At 43.2% G+C, this 21,943-nt stretch overlaps 2 protein-coding genes and 1 long non-coding RNA gene across 3 annotated transcripts in view; all 3 read left to right on the forward strand.

Moving 5' to 3' along the window:
- LOC136472020 (uncharacterized) overlaps positions 1 to 21,943 on the forward strand; it is a 65,252-nt gene that overhangs the window by 14,368 nt on the left and 28,941 nt on the right. The window lies entirely within an intron of this gene.
- Positions 507 to 1,486, forward strand: LOC136472018 (germin-like protein 12-1). Its single transcript, XM_066469764.1, has 2 exons — positions 507 to 690; positions 847 to 1,486. The coding sequence occupies exons 1-2, from the start codon at positions 576 to 578 to the stop codon at positions 1,413 to 1,415; spliced, it is 684 nt and encodes a 227-aa protein (XP_066325861.1). The 5' UTR covers positions 507 to 575; the 3' UTR covers positions 1,416 to 1,486.
- LOC136472019 (germin-like protein 12-1) lies at positions 20,332 to 21,311 on the forward strand. The gene is made up of 2 exons (XM_066469765.1): positions 20,332 to 20,515; positions 20,672 to 21,311. Exons 1-2 carry the CDS (start codon positions 20,401 to 20,403, stop codon positions 21,238 to 21,240), a joined length of 684 nt encoding a protein of 227 aa, XP_066325862.1. The 5' UTR covers positions 20,332 to 20,400; the 3' UTR covers positions 21,241 to 21,311.

The following is a 21,943-nucleotide window of genomic DNA, read 5'->3' on the forward strand; positions in this document are numbered from 1 at the left end:
TTCAATTATTTTTTCTTCAAATTCATATCCATTGATGAATCCTTCATTTTTGCGGTTTACTTCCAAACATTTTAAAATTTGGATGACTATGTGATTAATTACTATAAATCTTCATTTTACGGTTACTTTCAAAAATTCTAAAATTTATTTTTAAAATGATAGTTCGCTTGAACCCAGGCACCCCAAAACACAGAAATGAAAAGAAAGAATACACTTTCTTTAATGCTGTGCTAGAAGCAAAGAGACCATGCACGGCGCTGAAGTTGTTAGTCGTATGGTGCGTGTGAAAATATTAAAAGCAAGGTAGGTTTGAAAAGTTGATAAGATAACTGTATTGTTTCATCAGCAGGTTCAAGCTGCCAGAGACTGTTTCTTCAGTTCTGCTGATAGGTTCAACTTAAGACTTATTCAGCCATTAATACGTACACGTCGCCACAAGCACTAGCTGTGGCAGGCTATATATTCTCACCATCCCCATGCCGAGAGCATCAACAAGAGAAAAACAAACACATCAAGCCAAGAAGCTCCATAGCTGAATTCTGAGAGCACAAACACAAAAGCAAGTGCAAAACCAAATGGCTGCCTCTACCTACTTCCTTATTGCTTTTCTAGCATTGGTCACTTCTCAGGCCATTGCTTCTGACCCTAGCCCGCTCCAGGACTTCTGTGTTGCCGACATACACTCTCCAGGTATGCATGCACTCACTTTAAATAATGCGCTATATTCTTGTAATAAATTACAGATCAAATTAGAAATATTTGTCAGAACAGACACTGTATTTTTATGTTTGTCCTAGTGATTTCTGATCGATGTGTACCTATTTTTCTTTGGCTTTGTATATGCAGTGAAGGTGAATGGATTTGTTTGCAAGGACCCCATGGCCGTGAGCGCAGATGACTTTTTCAAGGAAGCAAACCTTGACAAGCCTAGGGACACCATGAAAAGCAAGGTCGGATCCAATGTCACTTTGATCAATGTCATGAAGTTGCCTGGACTCAACACCCTGGGCATCTCGTTGGCTCGCATTGACTACGCACCACTAGGTCAGAATCCGCCACACACCCACCCACGTGCCACAGAGATTCTCACCGTGCTTGAAGGTACACTCTTTGTTGGATTTGTCACCTCCAACACAGACAATGGTAACAAGCTATTCGCCAAGGTTCTCAACAAGGGTGACGTGTTTGTATTCCCCCAAGGGCTCATCCACTTCCAATTCAATCCGGTCCATGACAAGCCAGCAGTCGCGATCGCGGCACTAAGTAGCCAGAACCCTGGGGTTATTACTATTGCCAACGCAGTCTTTGGATCAAAGCCACCGATCTCAGATGATGTCTTGGCCAAGGCCTTCCAGGTGCAAAAGGGGACAATTGACTGGCTTCAAGCTCAGTTCTGGGAGAACAACCACAACTAAATAAATCATGTTTGGGCATTGTATGAGTTCTGGAATAATTTGTATGGGAATATAGAGCTTTATTTGCACTTTACATACAGCTGTATGTATTTATTATTTCTATGCTACTACTTATAATAAAATAAATGGTCAGTATTTCTCTACTATAATTTTAATTGTGTCCCTGTTGCCACTCTACCACCATGACCTTAATAAAAAAAGTCACAAGTCACGCGTTTTTTCGTGCGAAACACGCTTGCTTCGTGGCCGCCGGCGCTCGGACCCACGACCTCAGGCTCTGCTCGTCTTCGTCCCCTAACCACTCTGCCCGTAAGACACTTGTGTCCATTTGGGATATTTGTCATCCCTCTTTTATGTTCATCTGGTTTTGAAATGAGTATTTGGGACCCTAAATGAATTCAAATGAAAAAGTTGTCAACAAAAAAATTATAACTTTTGAGACCTACAACTTTGGTTTTGATCATTTCTCCATCCGAGGCAGTTTGAAGAATTTGAACTTCAAATATGAGAACATTCAAACGTAGTTTTCCTTGGATAAATGATTTTAAATGAAAACATTGTCTACTACAAAGTTGCATTACTTTTTGGGATCTACAACTTTTGTTTTGACCGTTTCTCCATCTGAGATCGGTCTCTACCACTACACACTCGCTTGTGACTATAGAGAATATGGATTCCTTTGGTATCAACTCTATACAATCTTGTGAATCAAATATTTCGGCATCAAAATGCGACTTTAAATAAAAAGGTTGTGATCTACCAAGTTGCATAACTTTTCGAGATCTACAACTTTTGTTTTGGTTGTTTCTCCATCTGACATCCTTGCCTACCACAGCACACTCACTTGTAACTATACAATATGGATATATTCCTTTGGTATTAGCTCTACACAATCACTGATCACGCATCACACATGAGCACATATCAACCATGTGTTCGCAATTTTACAACCAGGCATTGCCAATTGGTAACAGGCACTGGTGGTGGTTCTTTGTCCCTGGACCTGAATTTTTGTATCAACACAATTAATTGCGGTGGGGGCAGGGGCGCAGTCCTGGTGGTTTTTTTTCCTTTTTTTATATATCTTGATTTAGACATCACAGCAGCAAAACACCAACATCAACACTGCCGGTTACTCGCTACTGGATCGAAATCTGGTGGTGATTGCTGATTTCGACCCAGCAGTGACTGCTGGTTATATGGGGTATAGTGAGCAGCCAAATGCTTGGTCGATCCAAAAAGGGTCACTATGAGATGCAGTAGGACATTGATGAAGTGCAGATATCATATGAAAGTCAGGGATTAGGTGAAAAAGCTATTCGCCAAGGTTCTCAACAAAGGTGATGTGTTTGTATTCCCCCAAGGGCTCATACACTTCCAATTCAACCCGATCCATGACAAGCCAGCTGTCGCAATAGCTGCACTGAGCAGCCAGAACCCTGGGGCTATTACTATTGCCAAAGCAGTCTTTGGATCAAAACCACCGATCTCAGATGATGTCTTGGCCAAGGCTTTCCAGGTGCAAAAGGGAACAATTGATTGGCTCCAAGCACAATTCTGGGAGAACAACCACTATTAAGTAAATTGATACTCACTTCGTTGTACAAAGATAGGTTTATATGCATTTTGCATACTCCTGTGTGTATTTAGTTATGACGACATGCTACGGTCGAGATATAATACAATAAATGGGAAGTATTTGTAACCAATCACTGTTTTTGTGTCTCTGTTGCAAGCTATACCACCATGTTCTTTTTCGAATATTTGAACTGAATTACGTGAGGATCCTACAAAATTTATTGAATATTGTTTTTATATGATATGCTGTTACATAAACAATATTTCTGGACGGTATTTTGGAGACAAATATTGCATGGAGCCATCCAAATTACTAGGCTAAACTTAACTATCAACCGGTAGATCAGCTAAGATTAAATTAATCGGCCCAGTAGGCCTAGGAGCCACACGACTGGTGTGTTCCACTAGATGCATATAATAACGGAAGTCAAATATCATAGGTGGTCACATCCAATTTGATCCAACAATGTAAAGACTAGTTAAGTTCACTTTACAAAAGTTCACACACACACCAAATGTCTAACAGTAGAAACACGGTAGTTTAAGGCACTATGCCAAAACAGCACAAATGAGACACCTTAACCGATGAAATGAAATTAAAACACGTCACTAACGTAAGATTAGTGATGCAGGTAAATGGAACATGTCACAAATTAGTTGTCAGTCAAGGCCAAGCTGATAAGCATAATTAATATAGAGAGTAATTTTCTTTATTACAACTGATGACCGACAAATTCTGAAGAGATGCAAGGGCTATAGGACAGGGATGACCAAGGCAAAGGTTCCAGAGGGGGCATGCGGTGGCACCATAGTAGGAGATGACTAGGGGTGCAGGGGCTAGAGGGAAGGTGTAGAGGTCTCCACCGCTATTGCCATGAAGAATGATGTGACTGCTCTGCAGATACTTAACAGAGAAACCAAAGACGTCAAATTCAATAGAGCACATGTGGGCGGTAGCACTGGGGTGCATCACCTAGGGAGGCTATTGCGACTGGTGAAGGCCCAAATGATTCAGCATTGTGATGAGGCTAGCTTGATCCCACGACGGTGCTCATGGAGAGAACTGTAGTGGCACTATGGCGGTGTTGGCTAGTGACGATGACCCAAGTAGACATAGTGCAGGCCGACGCCATGCCTTGACCCAACAGGACCCATGAAACGCCGCAGAGTCCAAACTGCTTAGATCCACTCTGAGCGCTCAGTGAACCACATCTACAACCATCCCACTTACGCTTTCGTCCTCGCTTCGCGTAAAATGATTAACCCGGGGATGGTGGGATGGACTAACCCACCCTAAACAACAAAGTGGGCCTAAACCTGCCACAATATCTCATTAACATGCATATACCCACTGTGGGCCAAGTTCTAAACTGGGCCGGATGTCACATACACCCCCACCTCACGAAGGACCCGACATCCTCGTTGGTCCAACACAAACCCGCAACGAGGGCAAACAATAACCAGGAATGTTCCCTCTTAGCACATGTAGCCGTGCGTCCAGTGCCGACACATGTGCCATGCCGTGCACCCCGCAGGGCCTACACGCACAATGAGCACCATGTCCGCGCCCCTGAGCCACACGCGCCCGTGGCCGCGAAGGTCAGCTTTGATACCATTTGTAGTGCCCAAGAGTCCAAACGGCTCAGATCCACTCTGCACGCTGAGTGAACCACATCAACCACCATCCCACTTATGCTTTCGTTCTCGCTTCGCGTTAAAGGATTAACCCGGGGATGGTGGGGTTGACTCTAGAAGCCTTATATATTGGTCTAACCCACCCTAAACAACCAAGGTGGGACTAAACCCGCCACAATATCTCATCAACATGCACATGGCCACTATGGGCCAAATTCTAAACTGAGTCGGATGTCACAGACCAGTTTAGCTACCCGCTGGACGACCCATTTGTTGAAGGCCACCCAAGGATCGGGATGCATTGGGTTCCTGTTGCTCATGGCCCTCGTACTACTGGCCGCCGCCCTAGCGGGGGTTACCCTTATTAAGGCGGTTCTGGTGACTACCACTGTCGATGCGGCCACCAGCGGAGGATGCAAGCGGTGCAGCGGGAGCATGCAAGTAGCAGCCACCAAAGGAGCTGGCGGCAATAAGGATGGACTAGCAGGCGATCTTCGAATCATTGGTGAGTCGTACTTCCTTTAGGAAGAGCATGTTCCAAGGTGTGGTAAAGGAGGGCAGAATTGCCTTGTCCATCATGGTGTTTGTAGTTGTAGAAAACCCAGTGTTGAGCCTGCACAGGAGGTTGAGCACTAGCTGGGGTCTGGAGATGGTGTGCTAACATCACATAGAGAGCCGGTGAAGACCTCCATGTGCTTGTAGTAGTCATTGATGAAGAAGGTACCGAGAACCATCGAGTGGAACTCGAGGTGTAGGATGATAACACGCGACTGCTTGTTGGCATGGTTGAGGCCCTCGACGGTTGTTCAAACGGCAAACGCCATCTTTTCAGGCTCCACGGTAAGGTATAGCATGTTGTTGGTGATGCTCTGGTAGATCCAATTATGCACACAGGACTCCACCTGATGGAGAAGCCCAAACTTGGTGCACATGGGAGTGCATGAGCTGTGCCGACTTGGAGTAGCTGGGATGCTGGAGCTCAGGGGGATCGGCATCTAGTTCTTGACATTGACAGTGGCATAGGGGTTGACTGGCTGGGGGCTCATGATACCATGTAGAAAGGTAAAATAACAAGAGCCAACGAATCGAGGGAACACTTCTTACCCCCCTTCTATCGGGTGATCTTTCATATATATACATATATATAGGGACATTATTTAAGGAGCATATTGTGTTACAAGTTACATGAAGAATGTGAATTAAACATATATAAATGTCTAATAATAACCTTGTGGGATCATGGTCACCTCGGAGAGGCCCAAAACAATTCATTTTTATAAAACTTAATTTCGTCTTAGTTTACATCACCAAATCCAAATGCACCAGCACCTTATATGTGTATTAGCTAGTGACTGTGTCTAAATATTTACAGAATGGAATCCACTCGGATGTCGGAACCAATAATGGTGTTGAAATGCAACAAATTAAGAAAACCCGTCAGACCATAAGCTAGTAAATTAAATGTCAAGCAACACAGTAAAGATTGACAAGGAAAAAAATTGGTCGTTATTTTATATGAGTTCTCTTTTAAATCATGCATGCTAAACCATCCCTATACTTCACATACGTATTAGTGTAAAGCTACTAAGAAGCAATCAAGTGCTTGATCTAGTAAAAGCGTGTACGCACATGCTGGTTTGGTGTGGAACTGACAGATATTTTGCACAAGCAAAAAAAATGGCGGTGACCAAGTAAACATTGGAAACATTAATCTGCTATGACTCTTTCAAGTGGTCACGAATGGCAATATGGAGATTGTTGGATAGTTATAATTATATGAGGTGGAAAAAGTAATTAAAGATATTGTACGATGGTCATGCACTATCGCATTGTTGACTATTTCTATATTTTTTTGTGACTTGACTCTTTCTATATACCACTGGTAGAGAACAGAGCTTTACTCCCGGTGGGGAACCCCCTCTAGTCCCGATTCCCCACCCGGGAGCAAGCATCCGGGACTAAAGGGGGGTCCTTTAGTCCCGGGTCAGGAACCGGGACTAAAGGAGGACCTTTAGTCCCGGTGGGTAACACCAACCGGGACTAAAGGTGCCTTCTGACATGCCACGATGGCCGGCACCTTTAGTCCCGGTTGGTAATACGAACCGGGACTAAAGGTTTTTTTCCTTTTTTCTTTTCTTTCATTTTTTTGTTTTCTTTTCAAAATAGGTTTTCGAAGTCGTATTGTACGCTGCTAATTATATATTTATACGTGCGTATAGTATATTTCGGTTCAAGCACAATAAACGTATTAAATCACACAATTCAAGCATAGAAATATATATATATATATATATATATATATATATATATATATATATATATATATATATATATATATATATATATATATATATATATATATATATATATATGCATGCATGCATCATATATATATTTACATGCATGCATGCGTATGTGTATTTTACATTATATTATTTCATGTGCATATATTACAAAAGATTGCATTACAGTTGTTGTGATATAACAATTTCCTCTCATCCTCTAGCTTGGCTTCAATAGGAGTGTTGGGTCGAAGTAGAACTCGCCCTTAGAATCGATGACCTGCTCATTAAAAAATCCGGCTATAGACTCTTGAATTGCTTTGATTTGGTCTTGCCGTATGACCTTTTCCTCCAACCATCGAGCCTACAGGTTTGAATTAAAGGAAAATAAATTAATATATGTACATACATACATATATATATATATAAAGATATAGTAACACAATCAATAATAATAATTAAATGAATATATAGTGTATTTTTAACGTACTTTGAGTCTCTCTGTAGGAGTTCTTCGGGAGACCACCTTGATAAACTTGCAAACATAGTAACCACAGTAGTTGTTCCCCTATTCCTGTCTCAGACACCACTTTACGAGAAAAAGATTTGTCATCCAATCTGGTGATCCGGTGAAAGTTATATGTTTAATTAATAAAGATAATGCGATTTAGGGGACTTACTTTCAAAGGGATTACATTCAGTGGCGCTTTGCATTTTCCCATGTGTTGCTTCTCAATAAAGGTTTTCCAAACACTGCCCAATAAAAAATTGCCATATCATAAGATATAGTTAATCATCATGTTTGTGTGTATATATAGTTGCTAGAGATACCGAAATTACCTCTGGATAATATCTATCATATCTTGGTAGTCTTGTTGTGGTTTTCTCATCGAGTTATAGATTATCAAGTGACTTTTCACCAGATCGATGTCCATCAATATCTAGTGATTGCTGCATGTGTTTATAGGATATAACGCATAACACTCATTAATTAACTAGAATCAACATATGAGCCATTAAGGATGATCGACATTATTAACACTCACTTGAAGTTGTAGGGAAAGAGTATATCCTTCTTGTGGCGTTGGTTCACTGAGAAGTTCATGAGGTTACTCTCTGACTCAGACTTCCAATTAGTCTTTGGAGTAACTGGGTCATTGAATACTATATGGGGATCAACAAAACCAATTTCATTGCAGCCTTCCTTTCTGAGCTCTGTCATTGTAAATCTGCATATATATAGTACTTGTTAGGATAATTTATATGCATATACACACATATGATGAGTTTAATAATAGATCGAAAGAATTATTACTTACAGGCAATAGCAGCTAATGATAACTTTGTCCAGAGAGGTCAGGTGGCATAGTTGATGAAATTCTGCAAAGTCAACATACATAACATCATCGCCACGGAACCAATGTTCGTCTCTAATTCTAACACCAACGCAGAAGTCTCCACCGGTAGACGCCTGCATGTACCACTTGTTTAGCAGGTACATTTGCATTCCCAGATCACATAAGGCTTGAGGGTTGTATAGACTCTGGTCTAGTACAAATTTTTTCTTCCAAATATCAACCTCCGCCGCACTCTCAATGTTTCCATCACCAAACATCTGGTAAAGGTCGAGACCAGTCTCTTGAATAAATTCACCAAGGTGATCCAAATCGACATCCGGAGGTATGTTTGCCTGATGCATTAATCCTAAATTCGAACCATATTCATTACCAACAACTAGCGGGGGGACTGATTGGTGCAATTGTTGTCCGAGTTGTGCAACTCCTTTCCCTGCCCGCTTTTTTTTCTGTGTCGCCTCAATTGACTTGGTGAGAGTGCGGTCATAGTCCGTTAACGTTGATTTGGACGGCTTACGAGATTCCCGCTGTTGTTGCTGGTAAGAAGCCACCTTTTTCTTAGAATATCTAGAGCAACGAAGAAGTACGGTTTCTTTGGGTTTCTCCTTGCTTCTTGACCCTTTTTAAGTTTGTCATAGAATCTGGACATATCTTTTTTATATGCATCAGTTACTTCTTCCTTCTCTTCAGATACTATTTTGGGAATAGCCCTTGGTTTCACGGTGGCTTTCTTTGCCGGCAGGGACTGGTTCTTCGTTTGTGGGGCTGGCCTCATGCTAGTACTTGGCTTCTTGGTAGGCGGGGGCGGGGGAGGCGTTGGAGACCTCCTTGGAGGTGGTGGCTGCGGCGTTGGAGACCTCCTTGGAGATGGTGTGGATGCAGCCTCGCCTTCCAACACATTGTCATCGTACAAAGCACTATGATGATCTGACGATTGAACAATTGGATTTAGGTTGGGGGAGGATCTGCTACAAAAAAAGGAATGACATATTATTATGAGCAGATTGTTAATTATTTAAGCCAATATAAATTAATGATGTAGTGTTTTCATTCGCACCTATGGTGAGGTAGTTCAGGAGGAGGTGGAGCCAACATCCCAGGAATGATGATGTAGCGCTTGCGCCATAAAATGAATGTCTTCTCTGCTTCTCCGAGAGTCTTCTCGCCATCACCTCCAGGAATGTCAAGAGGCAAATCACTAAAACCTTTTTTAGCTTTATCTACCGAGATGGTAGCATATCCTTCTTGGATTATATTCCCATGAATCCTTGGTGTCTTGGTTCGGTCGATAGGATTAACAAGACCGATAGCCACCTTGATTGTGGAATTCCCCTTCGGAATGTGTAGCTCACACGATGTACAAGGTTCAGTGACGTCATCCACAGGGAAGCGCAGTCTTGTGTCCCCTTGATTTGGTATCTCCGTGGAAGCGCAACTGCTTTTCAACTGAACAGATTGGCTAATGTTGATTCCTGGCTCTGATGCCTGCTTGCTTGCACTCACTGCTATTTGCACTTGCCTTCTGATTTCCTCCTGCATTCTCGCTTCAAGGTTTTTTTCTCGCTCCTGTGCTTCACGCACCGCTTCCTCCAACCTCTGGAGCCGCTGTGCCTCTTCTTCCTTCTTTCTCTAGCGGCTTCTATAGGAAGGTATATCCTAAGGGAATCCATGCTCCCACGAGACACTTCCTTTGCCTCTAGTTCGGCCACCATGTTCAATAGTCCCGATGGCGTATGTCAGTTCATCCTTCTCTCTGTTGGGCCTGAACGCACCACTAGCAGTAGCACTCTGAGCATAAAACAATCTTTCTGCTGCTTCTTGCAGTCTTGCGCCATAAACACACTTCCCTGTCTCCTAGTCCAGTGTTCCCCCATGAGCAAAAAACCAATTCTTTGCACGCTCTCCCCACTCGAGTGATTCTAGTGTGATACCCTTGGCAAGAAGGTCTGCTTCCATTTTGTTCCACTTCTTAATGGCAGTCGGGTAGCCACCTGATCCCAAGTTATGGTGGTATGTCTTCTGTTGGGCATTACGTTAGTTCTTTATCACCCGACTCACACCCTCTTCCGACGTCTTGTACTGTACAAACTCATCCCAATAGGGCCTCTGCTTTGAGATCGGGCTTGGGACAGTGAAATCTGGTGCTATGTTCTTCTTGACATACGTCGTGTATAGGTGTTTCTTCCAAGTCTAAAACTGGGTGGCCATCTTCTTCATTGCCCAATCCCTAACTCGCTCCTTCAATTCATCACCATCTATTATATCATCATAACCATCTGTTTGGAGCGTGAAATGTACCAAGACATCTTTCCAAATTAACATCTTGTCACAATCTGAGACAAAACTTATATGAGGAGCATTGGTCTTCTTCTTCCATTCGCGGGTACTGATCGAGAGCCGGTCCCGTACAAGGTAACCACAATGGTGCACGAATTTCGTTTTATTTGGCCCCCCCCGGTTCGCCTGTATCCACATTGAACTCCGAGATGATGAAGCGGCTCTCCAATGGCTTTTTGGGACCTCGAACATTTTTACTCTTCGTTGTAGTTGTTGATGTCGATCCAGAGGGCTACAAAACATAAACATTATTTTTAATGTCATGAGCATACATAAGACATGATAATATATATAGCTAATAATAAAAAATATATACTTGGCCAATATGTTGTTGCTCATTTTGTTCAAGAGCTAAGTACTAACTCCCGTCATCTGGATCCTCTTGCATGTTATTTTTAGCACCTTCATCGCCGGCAACTTGAGTGCCAGTGTTGATCAAATTCATCATCAACTCCTCCTCATCCATGTTTCTCGGGTCGGCCATCTAGCTTCAAAAAACAAAACCAATATATAGTACGTCAAATCTTTGCTTACATGCGTAAAATCTACGAACAATATGCATTATTAAATCTTGCCCCTCGGTCACGGACGCAATTCGCCACACTAGGGCGAACTGCGTCGGTACTAGGGCGAATTAGGGCTATACATAAACGGCCGAGGGCGAATTGCGTCGGTGACTAGGGCGAACCACATCGGTGACATCAACAACGCGGTTCGCCCTAGTCACCGACGCAATTCGCCCTGGTGTGATTGTTTAGCGTTAACGATAACGATAATATGAATGTTGATCGACTAGGCCACGAGAGAGGGCGGTGTGACAAGAGTGGCAGTGCTCCACTCCGCCATATATATGTTTATACACATGGGTGAACGAGGGCAGCGGTGCTCCGCCGTATACATAGAAACACATGGGCGAATGAGGGCGGCGGTGCTCCGCGATGTATATATACATGCATATGAATACAAATGACGTATATATACGTGTCAGCGCGGTGGCCGGTGTGCTGACGACGACGATGTGAGGCGGGCTGACGTGCTGACGATGACGACGTGAGGCGGGCCAGGGCGGTGTCGGTGCGTGATGTTGTTATCCTATGTACCATGTGAACCATGTAGTCATTCATCATATATCTTAAACTAAACATAGTCACTTTATTAACTACAATATATCTTATGCCGACACGTAATACGAATGTTGATCGACTAGGCCGCGAGAGAGGGCGGTGTGACGAGAGTGGCGGTGCTCCACTCCGCCGTATATATGTTTGTACACATGGGTGAACGAGGGCGGCGGTGCTCCGCCGTATACATAGAAACGCATAGGCGAACGAGGGTGGCGGTGCTCCGCGACGTATATATACATGCATATGAATACAAATGACGTATATATACGTGTCGGCGCGGTGGCCAGTGTGCTGACGACGACAACGTGAGGCGGGCCGGTGTGCTGACGACGACGACGTGAGGCAGGGCGGGGCAGTGTTGTCGGTGCGTGATGTCGTGATGTTGCAAGTTTCAGCTAGCTAAGTTACGTCTACCACTGCTTCGAACAAGACCTCGACATCCACCAGGGCTGCGCCACACTGTCGGAACACATTGTCCATGACGGCTGAGCCTTAGAGCTCCGCCGGAAGGCATCGTGAGATTCGCCACCGTGTGACTTCTGGAGACAACAAGGGCCGCCGGAGTATGTTCTAGGCGTAAAGGTACCACATCCACTTGGATGGCAAGGCTGTTGACTTGCACGTGGCGTGCTTCAAGGAAATGATTCGCCGCAGCCATGGCATGCCATTGCCCCAAGACGCCATTGTTGAAACTGACAACCATGGCATGCCCCCCAAGATGACGGCAGCAGCTGATGGCTCCTCCGCTATGGACAACAAGCAGCAAAAGACCCCAACCATGCACGGGCCCTCACTGACGCCATTTCACCATGCACGACGAAAGCCGAGAGAACTCTCACCTCGGGCGGGCACGGTGGAGGGCCACGGGCGCGCTCGATGGAGGCCGGGCCGCACGAGGTCGTCGGCGGTGGAGGGCCGCACGAGGTGAGGCACAGGCTCCGGTGTCACTGGGGTGGGCTGATGCGCAGGGGAAGATGAATCGACGGCGGCGTGAGGAAGAAGAGAAAGGGCGGCGGTGTTCGACGAGGAAGAAGAGGAGGGGATCGATCTGCGCCTGGCACTGGCGGTTATATACCTAGGAGATTTACTCCCGGTGCCAGCCACCAGCCGGGAGTAAAGGTCCTTTACTCCCGGTGCGTATTACCAACCGGGAGTAAAGGTCCCTTTACTCCCGGTGCGTGTTACCAACCGGGAGTAAAGGTATACCTTTCCTCCCGGTTGGTAACACGCACTGGGAGTAAATGGTTTTTTTGGCGGGCCACGAAACTGCAGCCCACCTTTACTCCCGGGTGGGCTTCCCACCCGGGAGTAAAGGTGGGCTGCAGTTTCGTTTCCCGCCTGTTTTGAGCAAATTTTTTTAATAGAAATATGGATTTTCTTGTTAAATACATAGTAAATTAAATAAAAGGCATAAAATTATTTTGTTAAAAATATGGATTTTCTTTTTCTTTATTGCACATAGGAAAAATCTATAACCTAACTTTTTTTATTTTTTGTTATAATTATAAAACATAATGTAACTAATATTTATTATTTCGTTAATGCAAAAATGTAGTGTTTAATTAAAATTATTAAAACTATTGGTTTTGGACAGGAAATTTGTTTTCACATCATTTTAACGTTAATATTTTAATTTTTCATCACTCAATATCCTAATTTAACTTTTCGAGAGAGAAGTCCCACCAAATCAAACATTGATTTTATTTGAAACACGACATAATAAACATCTGAATTCACAATTATTACATAATATCTCAAACACACACTACATTAAATCACTATATCATCAAGTGGGCACAGCAGTGAACTTTTTCTTTATGTATGTCCCTTGGTTATGATCGCGTCGTAACCATGGAGTGTCCTCATCATTTACCAAGATGCTAGGGTCTTTATTCACTTTGAAGGGCGGAATTCGGTCATACTTTTCATAATCTTCTGACATGTCCAACTTGTCCTCAATTCCCACGATGACTCTTTTCCCTGAAAGAACTATGTGGCGCTTTGGCTCTTTGGTTGAGTCATTATCGTTTTTCCCTCTTTTTGGTTTGGTAGACATATCATTGACATAGAACACCTGATTCACATCCTTGGCAATGACGAATGGTTCGTCTTTGTACCCAATATTACTAAGGTCTACTGTTGTCATTCCATACTCGTTGTCTACTATTACCCCGCCTCCGATCAACTTGACCCATTGGCACTTGAACAATGGGATCTTCAAAGTAGGTGCATATTCTAGTTCCCATATTTCATCTATGCGGCCATAATATGTCTGCTTATTCCCATTCGGGTCTGTGGCATCTATGCGGACACCACTGTTTTGGTTGGTACTCCTTTTATCTTGGGCTACTGTGTAGAATATGTTCCCATTTATCTCGTACCCTTTGTATGTTACGATATGCCATGATGGTTGCATAGCCAATAAATACAGTTGCTCATGGATGCTCTCATCACCTTGACATTTTTTTCGCAACCAACCGCCGAAAGTTTCCATGTGCTTACGCGTAATCCAAGCTTCAGTCTTCCCTGGAAACTCGGATCGTAAGATATCCTTGTGTGTCTCAATATACGGATCTACCAAAGAGGAGTTCTGTAGAACTGTGTAGTGCGCTTTATTAAAATAATCATCCTCCGTACGAATATATGTTTTCCTCCCTAGTGTCCCCTTTCCGCTTAGTCTCCCCTCATGTCTCGATTCAGGAACACCAATCGAGTCAACGTCGGGAATAAAGTCAACACAGAACTCAATGACCTCTTATGTTCCATAGCCCTTAGCGATGCTTCCTTCTGGGTGAGCACGGTTGTGAACATATTTCTTCAGGACTCCCATGAATCTCTCTAAGGGGAACATGTTGTGTAGGAACACAGGACCGAGAATGAAAATCTCCTTGACTAGGTGAACTAGGAGGTGTGTCATGATATCAAAGAAGGAAGGAGGGAACACCAACTCAAAGCTGACGAGACATTGAACCACATCATTCTGTAGTTTAGCTAGATCAGTTGGATCAATTGCCTTCTAAGAAATTGCATTGAGGAATGCACATAGCTTCACGGTGGCTAGACGTACGTTTGGAGGTAGAATTCCTCTTAATGCAACTGGAAGTAATTGTGTCATGAGAACGTGACAGTCATGGGACTTTAAGTTACAGAATTTCTTCTCTGGCACATTTATAATACCCTTTATATTCGAGGAGAATCCAGATGGTACCTTGATGTTGTTTAAGCATTCAAACATGATTTCCTTCTCCTCTTTGCTTAGAGTGTAGCTGGCAGGACGTAAGTAATGGCGTCCATCATCTGTCTTCTCTGGATGCAGGTTGTCTCTTTCTCTCAAACAATGCAGGTCCTGTCGTGCTTCAAATGTGTCCTTAGGCTTTCCATACACACCCATGAAGCCTAGCAGGTTCACACAAAGATTCTTCGTCAGGTGCATCACGTTGATCGAGCTGTGGACCTCTAGGACTTGCCAATAGGGTAGGTCCCAAAATATGGACTTCTTCTTCCACATGGGTGCATGACCGTTAGCGTCGTTCGAAACAGGTTGGCTGCCATGTCCTTTTCCAAAGACGACTTTCACATCATTGACCATATCGAGTACATCCTCACCGGTTCGGTTGCGAGGCTTGGTCAGGTGGTCTGCCTTCCCTTTAAAATGCTTGCCTTTCTTTCTTACGGGGTGATTTGCAGGAAGAAATCGACGATGGCCAAGGTACACGACCTTTTGACATTTTTTCAAGAATACACCTCTAATATCACCGAAGCAGTGTGTGCATGCATTATATCCCTTGTTTAACTGTCCTAAAGGATTACTTAGAGCAGGCCAATCATTGATTGTTATGAACAACAATGCTCGCAGATCAAAGTGTTCCTGTTTGTACTCATCCCACACACGTACACCTTCTTTATTCCACAAAATGAGAAGTTCGTCAATAAGTGGTCTCAGGTACACATCGATGTCATTGCCAGGTTGCTTCGGGCCTTGGATGAGCACAGACATTATAATGAACTTTCGCTTCATGCATAACCAAGGAGGAAGGTTGTAGATACTTAGAGTAACAGGCCAAGTGCTATGACTACTGTTCTGCTCTCCAAAAGGATTGATACCATATGTACTTAAAGCAAACCTTAAGTTTCTTGCATCATTTGCAAACTCCAGGAATTCTCTGTCGATTGCTCTCCACTGGGACCCATTAGCAGGGTGTCTCAACATATTGTCTACCTTACGGTCTTCTTTGTGCCATCGCAACAATTTTGCATGTTCTTTGTTTCTGAACAGACGTTTCAAGCATGGTATTATAGGAGCATACCACATAACCTTGGCAGGGATTTTCTTCCACGGATGTTCACCCTCAACATCACCAGGGTCATCTTGCCTGATCTTATACCGCAATGCATGGCATACCGAGCATGCATCCAATTTCTCGTACTCTTTGCCACGGTACAGGATGCAGTCATTAGGACATGCATGTATCTTCTCGATTTCTAGCCCCATAGGACAGACAACTTGTTTTGCTTCGTAGGTAGTGGTGGGCAATTCATTGTCCTTCGGAAGCATCTTCTTTTGGATTTTTAGTAACTCTCCAAATCCCTTGTCAGATACACCATTCTTTGCCTTCCATTGTAGCAATTCTAGCGTGGTTCCCAACTTTTTGTTCCCTGCATCACAAGTTGGGTACAACAATTTGTTGTGATCTTCTAGCATCCGCTCGAACTTGATCTTCTCCTTTTCACTTTCACATTCTCTTTGTGCGTCACGAATGACATGACAAAGATCATCAGCAGGCTCATCTTCTGTGGCTACCTCTTCTTCAGCTTCTCCCATTGCATTATCATTGAAGCACGCACCATCGGGAATAATATCATTGTCGTCCCATTGTTCTTCTTCACCTTCTTCCATTACAATGCCGGTTTCTCCGTGCTTCGTCCAACAAATATAGTTTGGCATGAAACCCGACTTGAACAAGTGTGAATGAAGAGTCCTTGAGTAAGGATATTCCACCGTATTCTTACATATGGCACATGGGCAGCACATGAAACCATCGCGTTTGTTTGCCTCGGCCGCACGTAACAAAGAATGCATGCCGTCAATGAACTATTGGGAGCAGCGATCAGCATTGTACATCCAATGCCGGCTCATCTGCATTACATGACATAAATACCATATTAAAACCTAGATCATAATTAATTATTCATACAACATGTGTGCCACCACAAAAGGTACAAATTTATGAAAGCATCGCTACAATGTAGACAATCCCAACTACCACTAAAAGAACTAAAGCTAAAATACATTTCAGGAGCACAAGGATTTCGCGACCAATCTCAACTAAAACAGACAGATCCCCCGATTGTGCAACATCTTTGGGCTTCTTCGGCTGGATCACTGTCTCATTAGCCGCCGTATCTGCCAGTTGTGCAAGATATTTTTGCACGAGTTCAACATACTCTTCCTCCTAGTAGAAGCCTGAACATCGTCCACTGCCATCCCACTGAAATTAAAACAAAAAATTAGAACTTTAATCACAACCATCATGAAAATAGGTATAAACTAACCATAATCATTAAATACAATAAAATAACTCACATTGCGATCCGGACACTTGTAGAAGATACGATCCTTGTTGGGACCCTCCTTCTTCACTCGGTACTCCATCACAATCTTCATCTCATCACGACACTTGCCGCATGGAATGAGAGGGAGGCTTGGCCTAAGTCGCTTTGGAAACCCATGAGAGGCCGAGGACCCGGAAGCAGTTGCCATCTACTCTCTATACTCATTTTTGAATACACTATAAATTTCTCATTTTATAAACAAATAAAATTAAGAAACTATAAAATTATCTATATCTCTAAACAATGATATTTTTAATGGTCATTGTGTTCTCGTCTTTTACTGCGGCAGGTAAGTAATTCACATGATATTTCCGCAAATTAACAGAAGAATGGGAGTGTACACACATAACAATCGATTATCGTTTATATTTATATATATATACTACGTTTGGTTACGGTGATTGACAGACTACTACGACGATATCGGGACATGTGAATAAATAACCATCAGTACTAGTTGACCTTGCTTACGTGATCATCTCAGCGAGCATTTCTCCACCGGACGGCACCGTACTTGGCCACGGAAGAGCTCCGATTCTACGAGGAAGGGAACACGGTCTTCCACGACCATTGCCGCTCTCCCTCGTAGAATCAAAGCTCCTCCTTGACGTCCGTTACCGCTCGGCAGAGAACATGCTCGCCAAAATGAACACGGTCCGCTAGTTCAACTAGCTACTTTAACCTTCCTTCATGTAAATATGCAAGCTTGAAGTGATTTTGAGCTCAAATTGCTTACAAATGAAAAAAACCACAATAAAGAACCATATATATATATAGTGAACAAAATGGGATAAGACAATGATGAAACATGAGAGTATGAAGTTGGTAACCTTTAGAACCAAAGAATCGACGGAGGAATCAAAGAAATCGATGGAGGAATCGAAGAATGGATGGAGAAAGAGCAAGAACACTGCTTAAATTTGAACTTAAGCTCTCAGGCGGGCTCGGGGAGGAAGAAGACGGCCAGCAGGATTTATAGCTCAAAAACATGTTTTAATAAATAACCATCCGTACTAGTTGACCTTGCTTACGTGATCATCTCGGCGAGCATTTCTCCACCAGACGGCACCGTACTTGGTCAAGGAAGAGCTCCAATTCTACGAGGAAGGGAACACGGTCTTCCACGACCGTTGCCGCTCTCCCTCATAGAATCAAAGCTCCTCCTTGATGTCTGTTACCGCTCGGCAGAGAACATGCTCGCCGAGCTAAACACGGTCCGCAAGTTCAACTAGTATGGATTTTCTATAATTTTCTAACTATTTTCTAGGTTTTTCATTTCATAAAAAGTTAAAATAAAATGTTTAGTCGCGGAGTCCATAGAAATGACCATATTTTGACCTAGCAACGCATTGTCAATTGTCATTGCGTTGCATTGCACCCCGGACCAGACTCTGGACAATAAAATACTATGGTCGATCGATGCCGTTCTTTGTCGTACAGTCGCACGGCGACGGCCGACGGACCCGTTCAACCACCAAATCTGTCAGGCCCGGCTGTTCGGGCGTATCGTCAAAAGAGAACAGATTTGCTTTCTATTGCACGGCCTTGCATTGCATCTGTCATACCAGTCGGAGGCACTAGTCCCTATACTCATTTTTAATACACTATAAATTTCTCATTTTATAAACAAATAAAATTAAAAAACTCTAAAATTCTCTATATCTCTAAACAATGAAGTGTGCTATGCATGCTACAAATGAACGGTGAATACTAGTTTTTAATAGCTACTTTAACCTTCCTTCATATAAATATGCAAGCTTGAAGTGATTTTGAGCTCAAATTGCTTACAAATGAAAAAAACAACAATAAAGAACCATATATATATAGTGAACAAAATGAGATAGGACAATGGTGAAAAATGAGAGTATGAGATTGGTAACCTTTACAACTGAAGAATCGACGGAGGAATCGAAGAAATCGACGGAGGAATCGAAGAATGGATGGAGGAACAATGGAGGGAGGAAGAACACTAGTGCAGTGAGCTTCAAAATGTGCTGAGCTCGGGCTCGGGGAGGAAGAAGGAGGCGGCCGATATATAAAGGGGGGACCTTTAGTCCCGATTGGTGGCTTCAACCGGGACTAAAGGTCCCTCCCAACAGCTCCTGCGGTGGCAGAGACCTTTAGTCCCGGTTGGAGCCACCAACCGGGAGTAAAAGTCTACCTTTAGTCCCGGTTGGTGGTTCCAACCGTGACTAAAGGTCCCTGCCACCTCTGTCTGGCGCAGTAGCCGTTGGGAGGGACCTTTAGTCCTGGTTGGAGCCACCAACCGGGACTAAAGGTATCTCTAGTCCCGGGCGCAAAAAATACCGGGACTAGAGCCCATTTTAGCCGAGGATCAAAGGTCTGTTCTCTACTAGTGTACGTTTGTTAGCACAAGCATAGGTTGGTCAATGAACCACATTTCTTGTTTACGCAAATCGCTGTCCACCATCAGCAACGCCCTTATACCTGTGCCTTGTCATCTGCGACAGGGTTAGAAATGGATGTTCAATTATTTTTTCTTCAAATTCATATCCATTGATGAATCCTTCATTTTTGCGGTTTACTTCCAAACATTTTAAAATTTGGATGACTATGTGATTAATTACTATAAATCTTCATTTTACGGTTACTTTCAAAAATTCAAAAATTTATTTTTAAAATGATAGTTCGCTTGAACCCAGGCACCCCAAAACACAGAAATGAAAAGAAAGAATACACTTTCTTTAATGCTGTGCTAGAAGCAAAGAGACCATGCACGGCGCTGAAGTTGTTAGTCGTATGGTGCGTGTGAAAATATTAAAAGCAAGGTAGGTTTGAAAAGTTGATAAGATAACTGTATTGTTTCATCAGCAGGTTCAAGCTGCCAGAGACTGTTTCTTCAGTTCTGCTGATAGGTTCAACTTAAGACTTATTCAGCCATTAATACGTACACGTCGCCACAAGCACTAGCTGTGGCAGGCTATATATTCTCACCATCCCCATGCCGAGAGCATCAACAAGAGAAAAACAAACACATCAAGCCAAGAAGCTCCATAGCTGAATTCTGAGAGCACAAACACAAAAGCAAGTGCAAAACCAAATGGCTGCCTCTACCTACTTCCTTATTGCTTTTCTAGCATTGGTCACTTCTCAGGCCATTGCTTCTGACCCTAGCCCGCTCCAGGACTTCTGTGTTGCCGACATACACTCTCCAGGTATGCATGCACTCACTTTAAATAATGCGCTATATTCTTGTAATAAATTACAGATCAAATTAGAAATATTTGTCAGAACAGACACTGTATTTTTATGTTTGTCCTAGTGATTTCTGATCGATGTGTACCTATTTTTCTTTGGCTTTGTATATGCAGTGAAGGTGAATGGATTTGTTTGCAAGGACCCCATGGCCGTGAGCGCAGATGACTTTTTCAAGGAAGCAAACCTTGACAAGCCTAGGGACACCATGAAAAGCAAGGTCGGATCCAATGTCACTTTGATCAATGTCATGAAGTTGCCTGGACTCAACACCCTGGGCATCTCGTTGGCTCGCATTGACTACGCACCACTAGGTCAGAATCCGCCACACACCCACCCACGTGCCACAGAGATTCTCACCGTGCTTGAAGGTACACTCTTTGTTGGATTTGTCACCTCCAACACAGACAATGGTAACAAGCTATTCGCCAAGGTTCTCAACAAGGGTGACGTGTTTGTATTCCCCCAAGGGCTCATCCACTTCCAATTCAATCCGGTCCATGACAAGCCAGCAGTCGCGATCGCGGCACTAAGTAGCCAGAACCCTGGGGTTATTACTATTGCCAACGCAGTCTTTGGATCAAAGCCACCGATCTCAGATGATGTCTTGGCCAAGGCCTTCCAGGTGCAAAAGGGGACAATTGACTGGCTTCAAGCTCAGTTCTGGGAGAACAACCACAACTAAATAAATCATGTTTGGGCATTGTATGAGTTCTGGAATAATTTGTATGGGAATATAGAGCTTTATTTGCACTTTACATACAGCTGTATGTATTTATTATTTCTATGCTACTACTTATAATAAAATAAATGTTCAGTATTTCTCTACTATAATTTTAATTGTGTCCCTGTTGCCACTCTACCACCATGACCTTAATAAAAAAAGTCACAAGTCACGTGTTTTTTCGTGCGAAACACGCGTGCTTCGTGGCCGCCGGCGCTCGGACCCACGACCTCAGGCTCTGCTCGTCTTCGTCCCCTAACCACTCTGCCCGTAAGACACTTGTGTCCATTTGGGATATTTGTCATCCCTCTTTTATGTTCATCTGGTTTTGAAATGAGTATTTGGGACCCTAAACGAATTCAAATGAAAAAGTTGTCAACAAAAAAAATTATAACTTTTGAGACCTACAACTTTGGTTTTGATCATTTCTCCATCCGAGGCAGTTTGAAGAATTTGAATTTCAAATATGAGAACATTCAAACGTAGTTTTCCTTGGATAAATGATTTTAAATGAAAACATTGTCTACTACAAAGTTGCATTACTTTTTGGGATCTACAACTTTTGTTTTGACCGTTTCTCCATCTGAGCATGACCTTAATAAAAAAAGTCACAAGTCACGTGTTTTTTCGTGCGAAACACGCGTGCTTCGTGGCCGCCGGCGCT

This window comes from Miscanthus floridulus, chromosome 8, assembly GCF_019320115.1.
Source record: "Miscanthus floridulus cultivar M001 chromosome 8, ASM1932011v1, whole genome shotgun sequence".
NCBI lineage: Eukaryota > Viridiplantae > Streptophyta > Magnoliopsida > Poales > Poaceae > Miscanthus > Miscanthus floridulus.

Bases quoted from the DNA above. Each gene is read 5' to 3' on its own strand.
- LOC136472019 (XM_066469765.1), top strand. From the start codon at position 20,401: ATGGCTGCCTCTACCTACTTCCTTATTGCTTTTCTAGCATTGGTCACT. The intron at 20,516-20,671 runs GTATGCATGCAC...TTGTATATGCAG, and splicing joins TGCCGACATACACTCTCCAG to TGAAGGTGAATGGATTTGTT.
- LOC136472018 (XM_066469764.1), top strand. From the start codon at position 576: ATGGCTGCCTCTACCTACTTCCTTATTGCTTTTCTAGCATTGGTCACT. The intron at 691-846 runs GTATGCATGCAC...TTGTATATGCAG, and splicing joins TGCCGACATACACTCTCCAG to TGAAGGTGAATGGATTTGTT.